The sequence below is a fragment of the Haematobia irritans genome, chromosome 5, assembly GCF_050003625.1.
Source record: "Haematobia irritans isolate KBUSLIRL chromosome 5, ASM5000362v1, whole genome shotgun sequence".
NCBI lineage: Eukaryota > Metazoa > Arthropoda > Insecta > Diptera > Muscidae > Haematobia > Haematobia irritans.
In genome coordinates, this window is record NC_134401.1 from 161,985,606 (window position 1) to 162,001,335 (window position 15,730).

Genomic DNA, 15,730 nt, shown 5'->3' on the forward strand with positions numbered 1-15,730 from the left:
GTGCCGAAAATGGTGACTATCGTTCCAGGTTTTGATATAGCTCCCATATAAACCGATCTCCCGATTTGACTTCTTGGGTTTCTATAAACCATAGTTTCTAACTGACTTCCCTTAAATTGGAAATCTTGACGTATTTTGGAACCACAAATAGGTGTTGATATATCCCCCTTATAAACTCGCCCAATTTGCCTGAAATTTGAAATCTAGAGGTTTTAAGATCGAAAATGTTGTGCATCGGTTCATGCTCCCATATATACCGATCTCCCGATTTGACTTCTTGGGCTTCTATAAACCATAGTTTCTAACTGACTTCCCTGAAATTGGAAATCTAGAGGTATTTTAGGACCACAAATTGGTGTTGATATATCCCCCTAGATTAGAGGTGTGCACGTGACACGAAATTTTCATGACTCATGAAAATTTTCGTGACTCACGCGTGAGTCGTGAGTGTGCGTGAACGTGATTAACCAACCAAATGTCGTGCGTGAGCGTGAGTCACGAAAATAATATCTTCGTGAGTGTGCGTGAGTAACGAATTTCGGAAAAACACGCTCACGAAAATAATAAAATGCTTATGAGTTGAATTCATTTATAATTTTAGTGACATCCTAGGTGGTAAGAGTTTTATAACGCACTCTATTTTAACCATACTCATGTTTTCTGGTCAGGTCAGGTCAGGTTCTATAGGTAAATCACTCATAAAATTATTCGTGAGTCACGAGGTTTTTCGTGAGTCACGACATTTAAAAGATTTTCGCGCGTGAGTGTGCGTGAGTACAAATTTTCTTTTCGTGAGCGTGCGTCTTACCAAAAAATATCGTGCATGAATAAGATTTCTCTGTCGTGAGTGTGCGTGAGCGTGAGCAAAATATTACTCACGTGCACATGTCTAGTCTAGATTCTGTAGGTTTTTTCAGAACCACAATTTGGTGTGCTGAATTTGGCGTGTATCGCTGCATGTTTTTGGTATAGCACCCATATAGACTGATCTCCCGATTTAACTCCTTGGGCTTATATAAAACGTAGTTTTTATCCGATTTAGTTTTTATCGGTACATTTGGTCTATGTAGACAAATTTCACTTCTTGAGGGTATAAAAGGCGCACTGACCATGAAAATTGCTTGAAACTGAAAGTCAAATTTCCAGATTTAATTTCTTCCAATCATTTGAACAATGCGGGGTAAAAATCTACAGATATTAGATTTCACATCAAGGCGTTATTTTATCATTTTCTTGCACACTTACACGAGATGTTTATTATTCCTCTAAAACTCAAACGGAAATGGTTGTTATAAATGCAGAATCTGACCTGGTCTTAATAGGTTTAGCTCAAATGACATGGGACCTTTATTATAGCCGAGGATATACTTAGCCAACTAGTAAGATTTAAAAAATTATTACTTATTTAAAAACAAAAGGTTGTGAATTAGCGTACTTAGTTTTATTTATTTTTGTTTGAAAAATTTAATCAAAATTGCGTTTTCTAGAAAGTCGACATGGATTAATTTTGTAAACCAATAAAAGTCGATTTTAGACTACACTAAAAAAAATATTGACCTAATATGGAAGATTATGCAACTTAAATTTTAGGACTCGAAATTTACGCAATGCTAAGAACCAAATTCTTTAAAATAATGACATTTTAATTAAAAGAAAGTTTATAATCCTTGTTTCAATTTTTTTTTTTTAATTTAGGACACAAATCTTGAAATTTTGCATCCCTCTGTTGAATATGTAGATCTTTGAAGTAAGGCAAATGTTCCTTAAAATAAAGAAAAACACTTTTAATATAAAGAACTCAACTGACATATTGAATTTTTACATTTAAGATAAAAACGTTTCAAATATAGGCTAAGACTTATTTTAAGGATTTGCATCTTTGGTTTAAAGTTTTTTTAGCATGAAGAAAACAGTTTTTACTTTGAAGTACTTGGCATAATTTGGATTTTGAAACTGGAATTTGTTTGTGCATGAATACCTTTATTAATATATCGCAAACAGAGAATAAAAATTCGATGAATGAGATCTGTATCCAATTTTAATTTTATCGATCCTAGATTTAAAGCCAGGGAGGTCCATAAAAAATGTCTTTATTTTAAAGAAGCCGCATCTTTGGCTCGGAATCAATACCAAAATCCTTAAAGGAAGGTCAAAATCTTTGGATCCAAGTAAACTTTTTTTTGAGTCGACAATTGGGTCGATTTTTTAAAATATAAATAAACTTGATTCAAAAATTTTTAAGACTTTAGATTGAGTTCTAAACAACAAACTAATGATGTTTTTTCTTCTTCTTTCCTGGTTTCACATAAACTGGGTGCTGCACTACAGGATGCTGATATACTGGTTGTTGGACAACAGGATGTTGGACAACAGGTTGTTGGACAACGGGGTGTTGGACTACTGGTTTTTGTATCACAGGTCTAACGACAACTGGTTTAATAACCGGTTGTATAACAATCGGTCTAACAGCCACAGGCTTCGGAGGAGGAGGTGGTGGTGGTGGCGGTGGAGCAGGATGTTGCACAACAGGTCGAACAACTACCGGTTGAATTACTACTGGGCGAGGAGGTGGTGGTGGTGGGGGTGCTGGATGAACTGGAGCAGCTTGTACGTACACAGGCTGAGCCTGGATTACAGGGGCTGGAGCTGGTTGAACATAAGTTGGTTGTGTATAGACGGGTTGCGTTGAAATGCCGAATTTCTTAAATAGCGTTCCTCTACAACTAAGAACTGAGAGTAAAATTACAACGACTATAACCGTTTGGGAAGCCATTGCATCTTCCGCCATCAACCAAGCAAAATGCACTGAATTTTATCTATGTTTGATGAAGCCTCTTATATCAATGACTTGTTATTGCAAAAACATACGATATTAATTGTTATTCAATAATTGCCTAATTTATTTTATATATTGGGTTTCTACACTTAATAACTTCATATAGAGGAAATTTAATGAATGCCATTTTTTTTTAATTGGTAAATTTGGAAACGTGAATCTCCAAAGGGGATTCCTAACGTCAAGCACGTTCCTCTAAAGGGCTAGGCTAATTGTAGTTTTAATGTAATTATCAGAAATAGTAAACAAAATTTTTCAAAAGCCCTTCGAAAAAATTTCAAATTAAAAATGGTTGTCTACGGGGTGTGACCAGATATTTTCTACAAAAATTAAAAAAAAAAGAAGAATGCCAAAGTCGTGAAGGGATGCTGCAATTTGACTTCTTTAACCGAGATAACATGTGCTGTCCATACAGTCTTATTTCAACTACCAGTTGTCTCCAGCAATAGTTTTTAGATTTCACGTCACTTTTATGGATGAGAAGTTGTACAACGCCATGTTACTTAATTAAAGATTTTTTAGATTTTTTTTTATGTGTCTATTTTGGAAAGAATGCGCAATCTACTCAGAGTTCGTTGCAAATATACCATATACTTTTCGGAATATTCGGTGATGCTTTGGTGTTGAATATTGTTGATTGCGAGAAATGTGGGAAAATGTGTAATTAAAAGACCCACTTATGATTGGGTCAACGCTGGACCATCCCACGTAATCAGTCTGAGTGCTAGTATAAAAATATAACCAGAGAGAGCATATTCAATCACATATATGGAAACCTTGCATCTCATCTCGAATCGAGATGAGCATCTCAGGAATCACCCAACTAAAAACTATCTTGATGAATGACCCAAGAACACTAAGACTGGTTCTGTGTTCTTATAAATAAAATAACAATTTGTTTTATTGTACTATACTTACATTTTTATTGAAAACGTATTTCTTATATCTAAGTATTACAAACACATCATTTAAACGACCTTCTTTTAACAATCGCAAGGTATCATCCTTTAAGCTATCCATAAATACTATCTTCACTTTGGATGTTTGGCCAAATGTACTCTCGATTTTTCCACACTCGCCAGTTGATAGATTAATGCATTTTCCCAAAAATAATTGCCGATTTGATTCCTTTTTGAAAAGATTTTGCACAATAATTTCCCGCTCATTTACCAATCTCTGGACAGTTCCTTGTTTTTCTTTTGTTTTATATATTTTCCATGTACTAAGTAGTTCGTTGCTATAATTTTGATTTTTTGTATCCCATTGTATTGTACCCCAAAATGCTAAACGACAACAAGTACTATGGATATCCAAATCCAATTTTGATGCTATTAAAATGAAATTGTCTGTAGCATATATGGGCGTTTCAAATTCCAAAAGACAGAATATTCTATTACTATCTTCTTTAAATTCCGCTACATCCAATTCATTGACATATTCATATTCCAATAAGGGATTGAAGTTATCTTCTTTATGTGCACCTTTGAAAAGTGTTATATGGGCCATTATTGTATTATGACCTACACTAATATGAAATTTCGTTTTTGATTTAATGGCATATTTGTAATATTCTATACGACGAAGTTGTATTACGGCTGCATATATTAAATGCATATAACCCACTTGACAAAGTATTCCTCTTTCCATTGTATTGGCATTAAATTGTGTTAAATTAACACCGATTCGATCACCCTTTATAGCCGTTGAAACAGGTTTACGAAACATTTGAATAGACTTTACCTTACGTTGTTCTTTAAGACTGGGAATATCGATAGTATCGTTCACATTGACACTACCTTGAACCACAGTGCCCGTACATATAGTACCTATGTAGAAATTTTATAAGCTGTATTATATTGAAATTATGATTTTTGTTATGATATTGACATGTGACTATACATTAAATATTAACTTTAACTAATTATATGTTCATAACGAGTCCATATCGACTCGACTCATTTCTAAAAGTGAAGGCTTATGAAATTTAAACAGTCCATATAGCTCGAATAATAATCAGTTATGTAATTAAACAGTTTTAGAGAGATACGAAGATTGTGATCATATTAAAATATTTTTGTTTGCCAATTTTATTCAAACTTGGTGCAAGGTATTCTTGTATGATGCACACAGAAAAAAAATTCTACAAAAATTTTTCGATTAAAGTTTTAATTGAGTTTTAAAAAGTATTCAATTAAAAATTTAATTGATTCAACAATTTTTTTAATTGAAACAAAAATCAATCACAAAAATTAATAGAACCAAATAATTTTTTAATTTGGATAAAACCAGTTTTTAATTGTGATCTGTGATTGAAGATATTTCAATTAAACACACATTTTTTTTTTTCTGATTCAATCAAGAAATTGATTTATCCAATTAAATTAATGCCTTCTGATCTTATATCTAAATTTGTTATCTCTCGTTCAGTACGGAACCCGCAAATCATTATACCATTTATTCATTGTTCCACATTTGAGAGATCATTTGTGGTATCCATAGCCAGGATATGGAATGCATTGCCGATAGTGCTCAGGAATTTCAATTTCACGGTTGTTCAGTTCAGGAATGAATTGTTGCTTAGATTCCAAAATGAGTAATTGATAATGTTTATAGTAGCCAAGGGTCTCATTAATAGGGATATATATAGTTGTCGCCCGAACCTTAAGCCATATATATGAATAGATAAATAGTTATAGATAGCCATAATTGGTCATGTTAATCAATGGAATTAATATGTATTTATTTGAATTTAGTACTTTTCTAGTGATATATAGAATTAAGATTTACTAAAATGGCAGTACACTATTATTGGCCTCATTTGGCTTATTGTATTGTCTCAATAAATTGAAATTGAAATTGAAATTTTTTATTGATATGTCTTCAACCACAGAAACGATAGTATCAATTAAAAAATTAATTGGCAGTCAATTAAAAAATTATTATAATTTGTGTGATTATTAAATAATTCACTTCAAAGAAAATCAACTTTTTCAATTTTTGGTTTTAGCGGCTAAACTCGAACTTAATACCCACCTTAAGATTTTAATCGGAAAAATGTTCGTGAAATTTTTTTCAGTTGACAATTAATTGGATCAATTAATTTCGTGATTGAATCAGAAAAAAATATTTTGTTTGTATGTATGTTTGTTACCATATTTGTCCTGGTTTAGTTATAGTTTGGGTTAAATTAAATTTGGTCTGCCTGATATGCTGAAGATAACCCTATATTATTGTTATTATCTTGGTACACACAAAAAAAAATTTTTCTGATTCAATCACGAAATTAATTGATCCAATTAATTTTTTAATTGAAATGTCTTCAATCACAGAAATGATAGTATCAATTAAAAAATTAATTGACAGTCAATTAAAAAATTAATTGATCCAATTAAAAAATTAATTGATACTATTAATTTGTGTGATTGATTTTTATTTCAATTAAAAAATTTGTTGATTCAATTAAATTTTTAATTGAATATTTTTTAAAACTCAATTAAGATGTTAATTGGAAAAATGTTCGTGAATTTTTTTTCTGTGTAATATAAAAGTTGAAATATTAGTTTATGCTTTTGGACCACGGTGCAATCATGACATCATTAAAATTGAAATAACGAATTATGAAAAATTAACCCACATTGCATCGATTTCTATACACCAGGATAGGCACAAAAAATAACTGCTTGTGCAAGGAACCCAACTCCAACCAAGGGACTACTAACTGTGTTTCCACTATGGGTTCATAAAAGCTAAAATATTAACGAGGATTGTGCCGAAAATAGATTAAAAAACTGTCATTTCGAGTAGTCCACTGGAAAATTCCCATGCACATATTAATTTCAAAATGTTCAAATAGGCTTTACATAATTGGGGACCACCGTGGTGCAATGGTTAGCATGTCCGCCTTGTATACAGAAGGTCGTAGGTTCGATTCCTGCTACGACCGAACACCAAAAATATAATAATCCACCGCTGAAAAATTTTTCTTTATTTACTTATATATATATATATATATATATATATATATATATATATATATATATATATATATATATATATATATATATATATATATATATATATATATATATATATATATATATATATATATATATATATATATATATATATATATATATATATATATATATTGTAAAAATAATAAAGCCTTTTTGGTGTTTGGTCGAAACTGGGTTTGAACCCACGACCCTGTGTATGCAAGGCGGGCATGCTAACCATTGCACCACGGTGGCTCAATAGTAATGGGCATCATTTATCATTACTGAATTGTCCAAACTGCCTATAGGGCGTTAGTTGATTAAATAAATGAATAAATAAATAAATAAATAAACTGGTGTAGAACGCCATGAGCATTCAGTCTATTAAGATACCACAGTAACTAAAAGTATCTACCACATATAGAGACTTCTTCATACAATTTTTATAACATTAAAAGTTACTCTAAAAATATCAAGAATATTGAAATACAAAAGATGGTGAATTTCCATATTATCAAGAAATTATGATCCTATGCTTCACTCAATCGTAAGCGAGACCTCCTACCTCAGTAAATTCTCGTATAAATCTGAACTTTCCGCAATGATAAATGCTTCCATTAATTCCCACAATACCCATACTTCTTACCTTGTCCTTTAATCGAAAAACAATGATCCACATACATTAGAAAAGGTTCATCCAACCTATGATTTGGTAAAACCATATGGGACTTAATGCCCTCTACCAGCTCTGGTATTCCTTCACATGTTTGAGCAGATACATGAAATATTGGAAAATGATCACCAAATGCTGTGCTCGATATTGCTTTCCTAAGTTTAATGTCAAGTTTTTTTAAAGTTGTTGTTCTCTTCTCCTGTGGCTCCAACATATCTATTTTATTGATAACTACTACAAGTTTTCTCTTGAGTAAAGCTCCAATGACAATACATTCAGCAGTTTGGGTTTGAATACCCTTCTGGGCATCAATAACTAAAATCATCATATCAATAATTTGGGCACCTATTTTATGGAGGTTATATTTTAAAATTCAAATTGATCATTGCGATTAGTTCTAGGAAACTTGCCTCCAATAATTGTTCTTATGAGACTTGCATGTCCCGGACAGTCAACAAACGTTATTTGTATTTGCTCTATGTCTGGATGGTCAGATTTGATTTGTTCGGGAGTGTCTACCATTAGAGCACTAAAACCTAAATCCAATGTTATTCCTATTGGAAGAATTTTGTTAGATTTTATGAATCTATATAAAAAATTAAATGGACCATTTTACCTCGCTGTTGGGATTGTGATGATTTATCAAAACTGGCCGTACTAGATATCGAGCTAAGTACTTTGGCCAATGAAGTTTTTCCAGAGTCCACATGTCCAAGTAGTCCAATGTTTAAATTTTTAACAACCATCTTCCAAATGTGTTATTTATTGGCAGGATATTTTGAATACAAACTAGTCGAAATCGCCGGTTTGTTGAAACAGCTGATGTCGGTTAGTGCTGTGCATATTATGGGGTCATTTAACGTTAAAATATCTCATACCGATTATGTAAAAAGTAATTGTTGCTGTGTTAGGGTTTCCAAGTGAAACTCTAGAATGAAGACGAATATATTTAACCAATTGGTACAATATGTGTTTATCAGGAAAAGGAAAACCGATTTCTCATATGAAAATGAATGTTTTCGGTCGACTAGAATGCCATTTCTCTATTCTTAATGGAGGGTACTATGATCAATTTTTCCACCAAAACTTCTAAAAAAAAAATTATAAAATTTTCTCCGAACATCGACATACTGGTCTCACAATGTATATACTATATTGCAGGTCGTGGTGAAATTCTGAGTCGATCTAAGCATGTCCGTCCGTTCGTCCCTCTGCTGAAATCAAGCGAACTTCCGAACGAAACAAGCTATCCATTTGAAAATTGGCACAAATAGTTGTTATTGATGTAGGTCGGATGGTATTGCAAATGGGCTATATCGGACCACTTTTAGGTATAGCCCCCATATAAACGGACCCCCCACGTACGTGGTGTTATATATATAATAATCGTTCAAAAATTGGTGCTATAAGTATATATGTATAGCCCCCATATAAACCGATCCCCAGATTTGACTTTTGGAGGAGCAAATTTCATTCGATCCGGTTGAAATTTGGTACGTGGTGTTAGTCTATGGCCTCTACTATTTTAATTTAATTTATTTTCATATGTTACTAAGCCTTACAAAGGCCTTTTACAGTTACTTAAAACAAAATTTAAAAACTACTCAAAACAATTCTCTTATTTCTAACACTAATATACTAACAATAATACAACAACAGGATACTACTCTATTATAATGTATAATAAAATTATAATTATTTGGACACATATTACAAAATATAACTTCGTGCAAAAATTAATCCATATCGGTCTATAATTATATATAGCCCCCATATAAACCGATCCACATATTTGACTTGCGGAGTCTCTAGGAGGGGCAAATTTCATCCGATCCGGTTGAAATTTGGTAAGTGGTGTTAGTCTATGGACTCTAACAATCGTGCAAAAATTGGTCTATATCGGTCTATAATTATGTATAGCCCCCATATAAACCGATCCCCAGATTTCACTTCCGGAGCCTCCAGAAGGGACAAAATTCATCTGATCCGGTTGAGACTTGGTACGTGGTATTAGCCTATAGACTCTAATAATCGTGCATAAATTGGTGCATATCGGTCAATAATTATATATAGCACCCATATAAACAGATCAATAGATTTGACTTGAGGTGCCTCTAGAAAGGGCGTTAGTCTATGGCCTCTAATAATAGTGCAAAAATTGGTCCATATCGGTCTATAATTATATAAAGCCCTCATATATAACGATCCCCAGATTTCACTTCCGGTCCATTTTGTAGGTTTAAATTTCATCCGATCCCGTTGAAGTATATGTACTAAAACTATACATTGCCATCGGCAAATTTTACCACATCCCAATTCGATTTTGGTGGCAGTCTTAGGAAAATTTTGTACGCAATCCATTGTGGTGGGTACTTAAGATTATTTTAAAAATATTTGATTGAACAAGTAGCCATGGAAATAAGTTGGGTTTCGTTTGAGGAAACCGAACATAGTACCCACCTCATGATACGTTCATAGAAAGTGTCTAATGATACTTTTTCGTAAGCTTGGTCTAGCGAACATAATAATACTAAATATTCCAAGCTAATACATTCATAGTAATTAGTTATCTGCTATGACTTGTGTTTATTGATGCATATTCAAAGTGATCCTTTGACTTTTCTCTTGGGGGTATATCATGTTTAAATGTTGCCCACATCCGGTCGCACATTGAATGTGCCCAATCCAATGGCTTCTGAAGTGAATAGCCAAAAATATTTCTTGTTTTGTTTCACACATTTTCTTTTGTCCTTTTTGATTGTAATCTATTCTCTGATTCTAATCGTGTTTAATTGATAGTAATTAAGGTTCGTTTAATTGATTTACACATTGAATCTTTGGTACTTGTTTTGTTTTTTGGTAGATTGTAATTGTCCTTCGCTCTAACTACAGCTACACGATGAACATAATAAAATTTTTATTTGATGTAAAATCTATGCACCAGTGTCTCTTCGTATTATACAATGTTTTATACTACACTGGTTGCCTGTGTTTCAAAATAGAAAATGGAATGCGTTTATATTATACGCGATGGAGCACGGTATTCGGATACATTGTGCGATTTCTACTGGTGATAAGCTTTATTGGAGGTCTGGCAATGAAATTCACAGATGACGAGTTGTATGATGCAATGATAGGACGTCTTGAGCCTGTTATTAAATTCGTCCTGTGTTTTGAGTGTTTCATCAGTACCGTTATGTACATACAAATAACGTTCAGTTTGGACTTTACCCGATTGAAACATTTACACCTTTCTCATCTTCTTCAGAGTCTGGATGACAAGCTCCTTAAAGATTTCCCCTTTGTCAAGTGGAACTATAATAAAACTGCGAGAAAATATAATGTTTTGGTATCATTGGTGACTATATACTTCATGTCCATTTCTCTGGGATTCGTATTCAATTTATCACGTTGTCGTTGTGGCTATATTAGTTCATTTCTACTTGCCTTTTCTTATGCTTGCATGACTTGTTGTGCTGGAACAGCTAATTTCCTATATGTAGCTGGAATGGATATGCTGCGAATAAGATTCCGATTGCTATACAAGCTAATCAAGGTGTGCTTTTCAACAAAAAGCAGGACATCGAAAGATGACATCAAGCTATTTCGGAAGCTTAAGATATTGCAATTTTATTTCAAGGAATACAATTCAATGATACCAACGCTAAATCATGTCTTTAGTAGTGTTAGTGGAGCTGGAACATTTCACGATTTTGCCATGTTAACGAATGTGGGATTTTTGCTTTTGTCGAAAACAATTGAGGGTAAAGCGGGGCCAGAAGAATACGCATATATTGTGCTTTTTATGCTGCCACGAGTCTATAAAGTTACCATGACAGTGACCTATGGGCACTTGGTTCATGTAGCGGTAAGAGAAGAATATATTGTTTGACAATATAAACAGTGAAATAATCAAAGTATTAATTAATTCTTAATATTCATGTTGTTTTTTTTTCTAATTTTCAGCGAAGAAATTGTATCCATGATATGTTGAGTGTGGAAAAGTTTTTCAACGAACCGAAGATTATTAAGCAAAACATGGATTCATTCCTACATTGGCGAATGCATAATAATTACTTTTTTAGTATAGGAAATTCTATACGTTGTGATCTGCCAGTTCTATTTATCGTAATATCGTCATTCATAAAATTTTCAATACGTTTAATAATATCGCTCATTTTCTTTTTGCAGGTTTTCAACGGAATAGCCAATTACATGATCATTTTAATTCAACTACAATTCCAACAGAATATAATAGCAAAAAGTTTACAAAATGATGTGGAGCTTATTTCAACATAATATTAGATATCATCAAGGATGATACTTACTGCTATTCTTCGTAGAATAAATCTTTCTGTAGTTACCAATTAATGTTATACATACGTTTCTTTTATTTTAAATAGATAACCTAAGATAAAATTATGATCCCGCCTATTTTAAGCATTTGCCAAGGGATACTGGTATTGTTTGCCTTCTTCTTTATACTGTTCATGCCAAATAATTCAATGAACGGCCGTGTGTGTGTGTGTCTGTTCAAAAAGAGTTTCTGTTTCAGGAGTTGATTATGAGTTTTATCGTAATATTCGCAAGCGAAGTATTCTTTTGTTAATGAACAGATTTTAAGCTTTTTTCTCACGCTTGTCCGTTTGACCATTACACTGAGCATTGGATGTTTGACTTGTCTCAGGAGCTGTTTTACGCAGAGTTTTTTGTAAAACATGGGCATCAGCTGGTTCAATACGTCTATAGTAATGTTCTTTGGTCTCGACAATCTCAAATCCAAATTTTTTGTAAAATTCAATAGCACTTTCATTATTTACTTGGACATGCCTAAAATAAGAAGAGCAACATATGATATTATTAATATCAGTAATGTCCTTCTAGCAATTTACATTAAAACTTACAAAAATATGCTATCGAAATTACCATCCTTCTCAACATAGTTCAATATATGCTGGAACATTACCGTACCTATGCCCAATCTACGATATGGCGATAGACATCCCAATGTCATGATATATAATCGTCTTTGATTTTCCGAAACGTCCACGCGACAACAAACTGCTCCCACCACTATGTCATTGTAGTAAGCTAATTTCGCTAATTCACCGGCTTCCAATACGTCCACATAGAATTTGTCATTGTAGGAAACAGGAAATACCACCGTGTTGAGTTTTTTCAATTGTTTGATATTATGGGGAGTAACATCGCCCAATTCAATGCTAGCCCTATATTACACAAGGAATAAAACATATAAAGTTGAGATGAATAGTACAAGCGCAAGATTGCAGAAAATCACATTTCGAGGTTAGGAAGAACCAAACAAAACACTGATGGCAGCACCTGGGTTTTTGTATGCATCAATATACTTGCCTGGTCATCTTCTTGTACTTCGAATAATGCTGGAGTATTAATGAATTTCAGAGTTTTATTTATCACTAACTATGGCAAATATGCCTATCAAATTGCTAATTAATCGCTCCAAAAATATGTCAATTTTTTGTAGGAACGCATTAAAATTAGGTTACACATATGTCAAATTAATTGGAACGTGTTTAAAAACTTAAACACCATCATTCACAATAGGATATTACCACACAAAAAGTCGACATAATATCTCCATGAAACCAATGCCAGAAGTCATGTTGAATTCAAACAAATCTTACACATATTGTATATGTTCCCAATTAACACAAGGGTGAGAGTTCCTTATATACGTCACCATATGGTGAACATCATCCTCACCATATATTCAACCGCACTTGTTTGAAACATCCCTGCCAACATTTTTTGAATTTGACGGCGATTGTGAGAATCCCCACCACGTCGAAAAAAAGACGTATACGATATCCAAAACTCCTCGCAAAAGCGCCGTCACTACCCTGCCAACATTTTTTGACTTTGGAGACTCTTTTGAGAATCCCCACTACGTCGAAAACAATCATATACGACATCAAAAACTCGTCGGAAAAGCGCCGTCACTATTGAGAAGTTGTACCACGCCAAGTTACTACAAAAATGTTTCGCATGAGTGCAATTATTAGGTGCCTTTATAGATCAATTTAGAACGACGCCAATAAGGGACCCTCCAAACAATCAGAAAAAGTGCATTTTAAGATAGTTGTAAAAGAATCATTGTGGTCGAGTAAAACACGTTTGTTTAGATATTTATTAATTTGATTAAACATTTACAAATTCTTAAAAATATAACATTTATACCACTATCACATTACATTTAACATAATTTTTGGCATTAATGATGATGTTGAGTTACAAGTAGCGAGTTACATGTTGCTGCGTCTATCAACCAGTGTTTTTATTCCATGGAGGCAGCGTGTCTGTAAAATATCTGAACAACAATCACTTTATTCCATTTGGAAAATCACCAAATTGTTCACCAATATACCTTTCACAATTTTAAGCGTATAATCTATGTTTTCAGAACTTTATTTTCGTTTTTATTTAATTAAAATATAACAAGCTGGTTGCGCTTGGTGTTTCACAAAAAAAAATGGCTTTTTTAACAGTAGGGATGGCAAATTACTTGCATGTACTTTTTGATGTACCTTTTCATGATGGTTGAAGTGACATTTACGAGTCTGTGGTAACGATGAGGTTGAAATGGAACTTTGAAATGCTGGCAGGGTATTGAGAAGTTGTACTACGCCAAGTAACTACAAAAAATTATCGCATGATTGCAATTTTAGGTGCCTTTTTAGATAAATTTAGAACGACGCCAATAAGAGCCCCTTCAAACTATCAGAAAAAGTGCTTTAAGATAGTTGTAAAAAGTTGTAATTTGTTAATATGATTAAACATTTATAAATTCTTAAAAATATAACATTTATACGACTATAGGCCGGTACTATTTTAATTCTTGCGAAAAAAAAATTATAGAAACCATTATTTCGCACATAGAAAGCGGTGTATATTTAGGTAACAGGGAGCGCTATTTAACTGGGAATGATATTGAATTAATTTGGTGGTTGCTGCTTGCTATTACAAAATTAACATTTTATTTTTGCTTGGGCAATTAATTCGCTACTCCTTTGATCTTTTGTATATTTTCGGAACAAAAATATGATCCGTGTTTGCGTTATAAACCCACACAAATAGTTTTAATAAATAAAGTATTTCTTAATTCACATTGCAAATGGCGCCATGCTATAAACGTCAGTTTTTAAACTCGAAAAAACAAAGTACCACAAATGGAAAAAATTTCGATAGTTTTTCGCATTTTTTGCTTTTGTATGGAGTTTCAACGCGAAAACCGAACAGAGTACCGGCCTTATCACATCACATTTAACATAATTTTTTTGCATTAATAACAGATTAATGTTGAGTTACAAGTAGCAAGTTACATGTTGCAGCGTCTATCAGCCGGTGTTTTTTATTCTCGATGGAGGCAGCGTGTCTGGAAAAATATCTGAAAAACTATCACATTTGGAAAGTCAAAAATTGTTCACCACCCTTCCAACATTTTTAGAATTTGACGGCACTTCTGAGCATCCCCACCACGTCGAAAACAATCGTATACGACACCCAAAACTCGTCAGAAAAGCGCCGTCACTATTGAGAAGTTGTACCACGCCATGTTACTACAAAAAAGTATCGCATGAGTGCAATTATTAGGAGCATCTTTAATAAATTTAGAACGAAGCCAATAAGAGCCCCTTCAAACAATCAGAAAAAGTGCATTTTAAGATAGTTGTAAAAGAATCATTGTGGTCAAGTAATGCGCTTTACAGACTATCAGTTATTCCGGACGGAATGTCGGTGTTTGTAAAGAATCGTACAGTGTGTCGGTTCGATACGACTTGTCGGCGATGACTAAATAATCGGTAAATGTGTTATCGATCCCATAAACATGCAGCAGTATCGATTATGCCTTCGGACTTAACTTATAATGTGCACAATATATGGGATATGTTCGACACGAGCACTGTCGTCCGGAATAACTGATAATCTGTAAAGCGCATAAAACACGATTTTTAGATGTTTATTAATTTGATTAAACATTTATAAATTCTTATAAATATAACATTTATACCACTATCACAACACATTTAACATAATTTTTTCATTAATAATAGAATGATGTTCATTTACAAGTGGCATGTTACATGTTGCAGCGTCTATCAGCCAATGTTTTTATTCTCGATGAAGACAGCGTGTCTGTAAAATATCTGAAAAACAATCACTTTATTCCATTTGGAAAGTCCCCCA

General features: G+C 33.1%; 5 protein-coding genes and 1 long non-coding RNA gene across 7 annotated transcripts in view; 1 reads left to right on the top strand and 5 right to left on the bottom strand.

The window, feature by feature from the left end:
• ITP (ion transport peptide) overlaps positions 1–7,617 on the bottom strand; it is a 115,183-nt gene extending 107,566 nt beyond the window's left edge. For both annotated transcript variants that reach the window (XM_075309275.1, XM_075309265.1), the window contains exon 1: positions 7,478–7,617. In XM_075309275.1, coding sequence (XP_075165390.1) covers positions 7,478–7,510 — 33 coding nt within the window. In that variant the 5' untranslated portion in view covers positions 7,511–7,617. The remainder of the gene's footprint in view (positions 1–7,477) is intronic.
• Positions 1,420–2,818, bottom strand: LOC142241394 (uncharacterized). The gene has a single exon (XM_075313162.1). It carries the CDS (start codon positions 2,786–2,788, stop codon positions 2,270–2,272), a length of 519 nt encoding a protein of 172 aa, XP_075169277.1. The 5' UTR covers positions 2,789–2,818; the 3' UTR covers positions 1,420–2,269.
• Positions 3,731–8,342, bottom strand: eEFSec (eukaryotic translation elongation factor, selenocysteine-specific). Its single transcript, XM_075309264.1, has 4 exons — positions 8,121–8,342; positions 7,915–8,058; positions 7,478–7,849; positions 3,731–4,662 (listed from the first exon to the last, which is right to left on the bottom strand). Exons 1-4 carry the CDS (start codon positions 8,248–8,250, stop codon positions 3,737–3,739), a joined length of 1,572 nt encoding a protein of 523 aa, XP_075165379.1. The 5' UTR covers positions 8,251–8,342; the 3' UTR covers positions 3,731–3,736.
• A 2,061-nt stretch (positions 8,343–10,403) lies between these two features.
• Gr47b (Gustatory receptor 47b) lies at positions 10,404–11,926 on the top strand. The gene is made up of 3 exons (XM_075310919.1): positions 10,404–11,372; positions 11,471–11,632; positions 11,696–11,926. Exons 1-3 carry the CDS (start codon positions 10,404–10,406, stop codon positions 11,801–11,803), a joined length of 1,239 nt encoding a protein of 412 aa, XP_075167034.1. The 3' UTR covers positions 11,804–11,926.
• On the bottom strand, positions 11,872–13,037 carry san (Probable N-acetyltransferase san). The gene is made up of 3 exons (XM_075310920.1): positions 12,878–13,037; positions 12,409–12,732; positions 11,872–12,334 (listed from the first exon to the last, which is right to left on the bottom strand). Exons 1-3 carry the CDS (start codon positions 12,883–12,885, stop codon positions 12,124–12,126), a joined length of 543 nt encoding a protein of 180 aa, XP_075167035.1. The 5' UTR covers positions 12,886–13,037; the 3' UTR covers positions 11,872–12,123.
• A 602-nt stretch (positions 13,038–13,639) lies between these two features.
• LOC142241805 (uncharacterized) lies at positions 13,640–14,020 on the bottom strand. Its single transcript, XR_012723816.1, has 2 exons — positions 13,911–14,020; positions 13,640–13,853 (listed from the first exon to the last, which is right to left on the bottom strand). It is a non-coding gene; the product is annotated as an uncharacterized LOC142241805 (long non-coding RNA).
• Between the last annotated feature and the right edge of the window lie 1,710 nt (positions 14,021–15,730).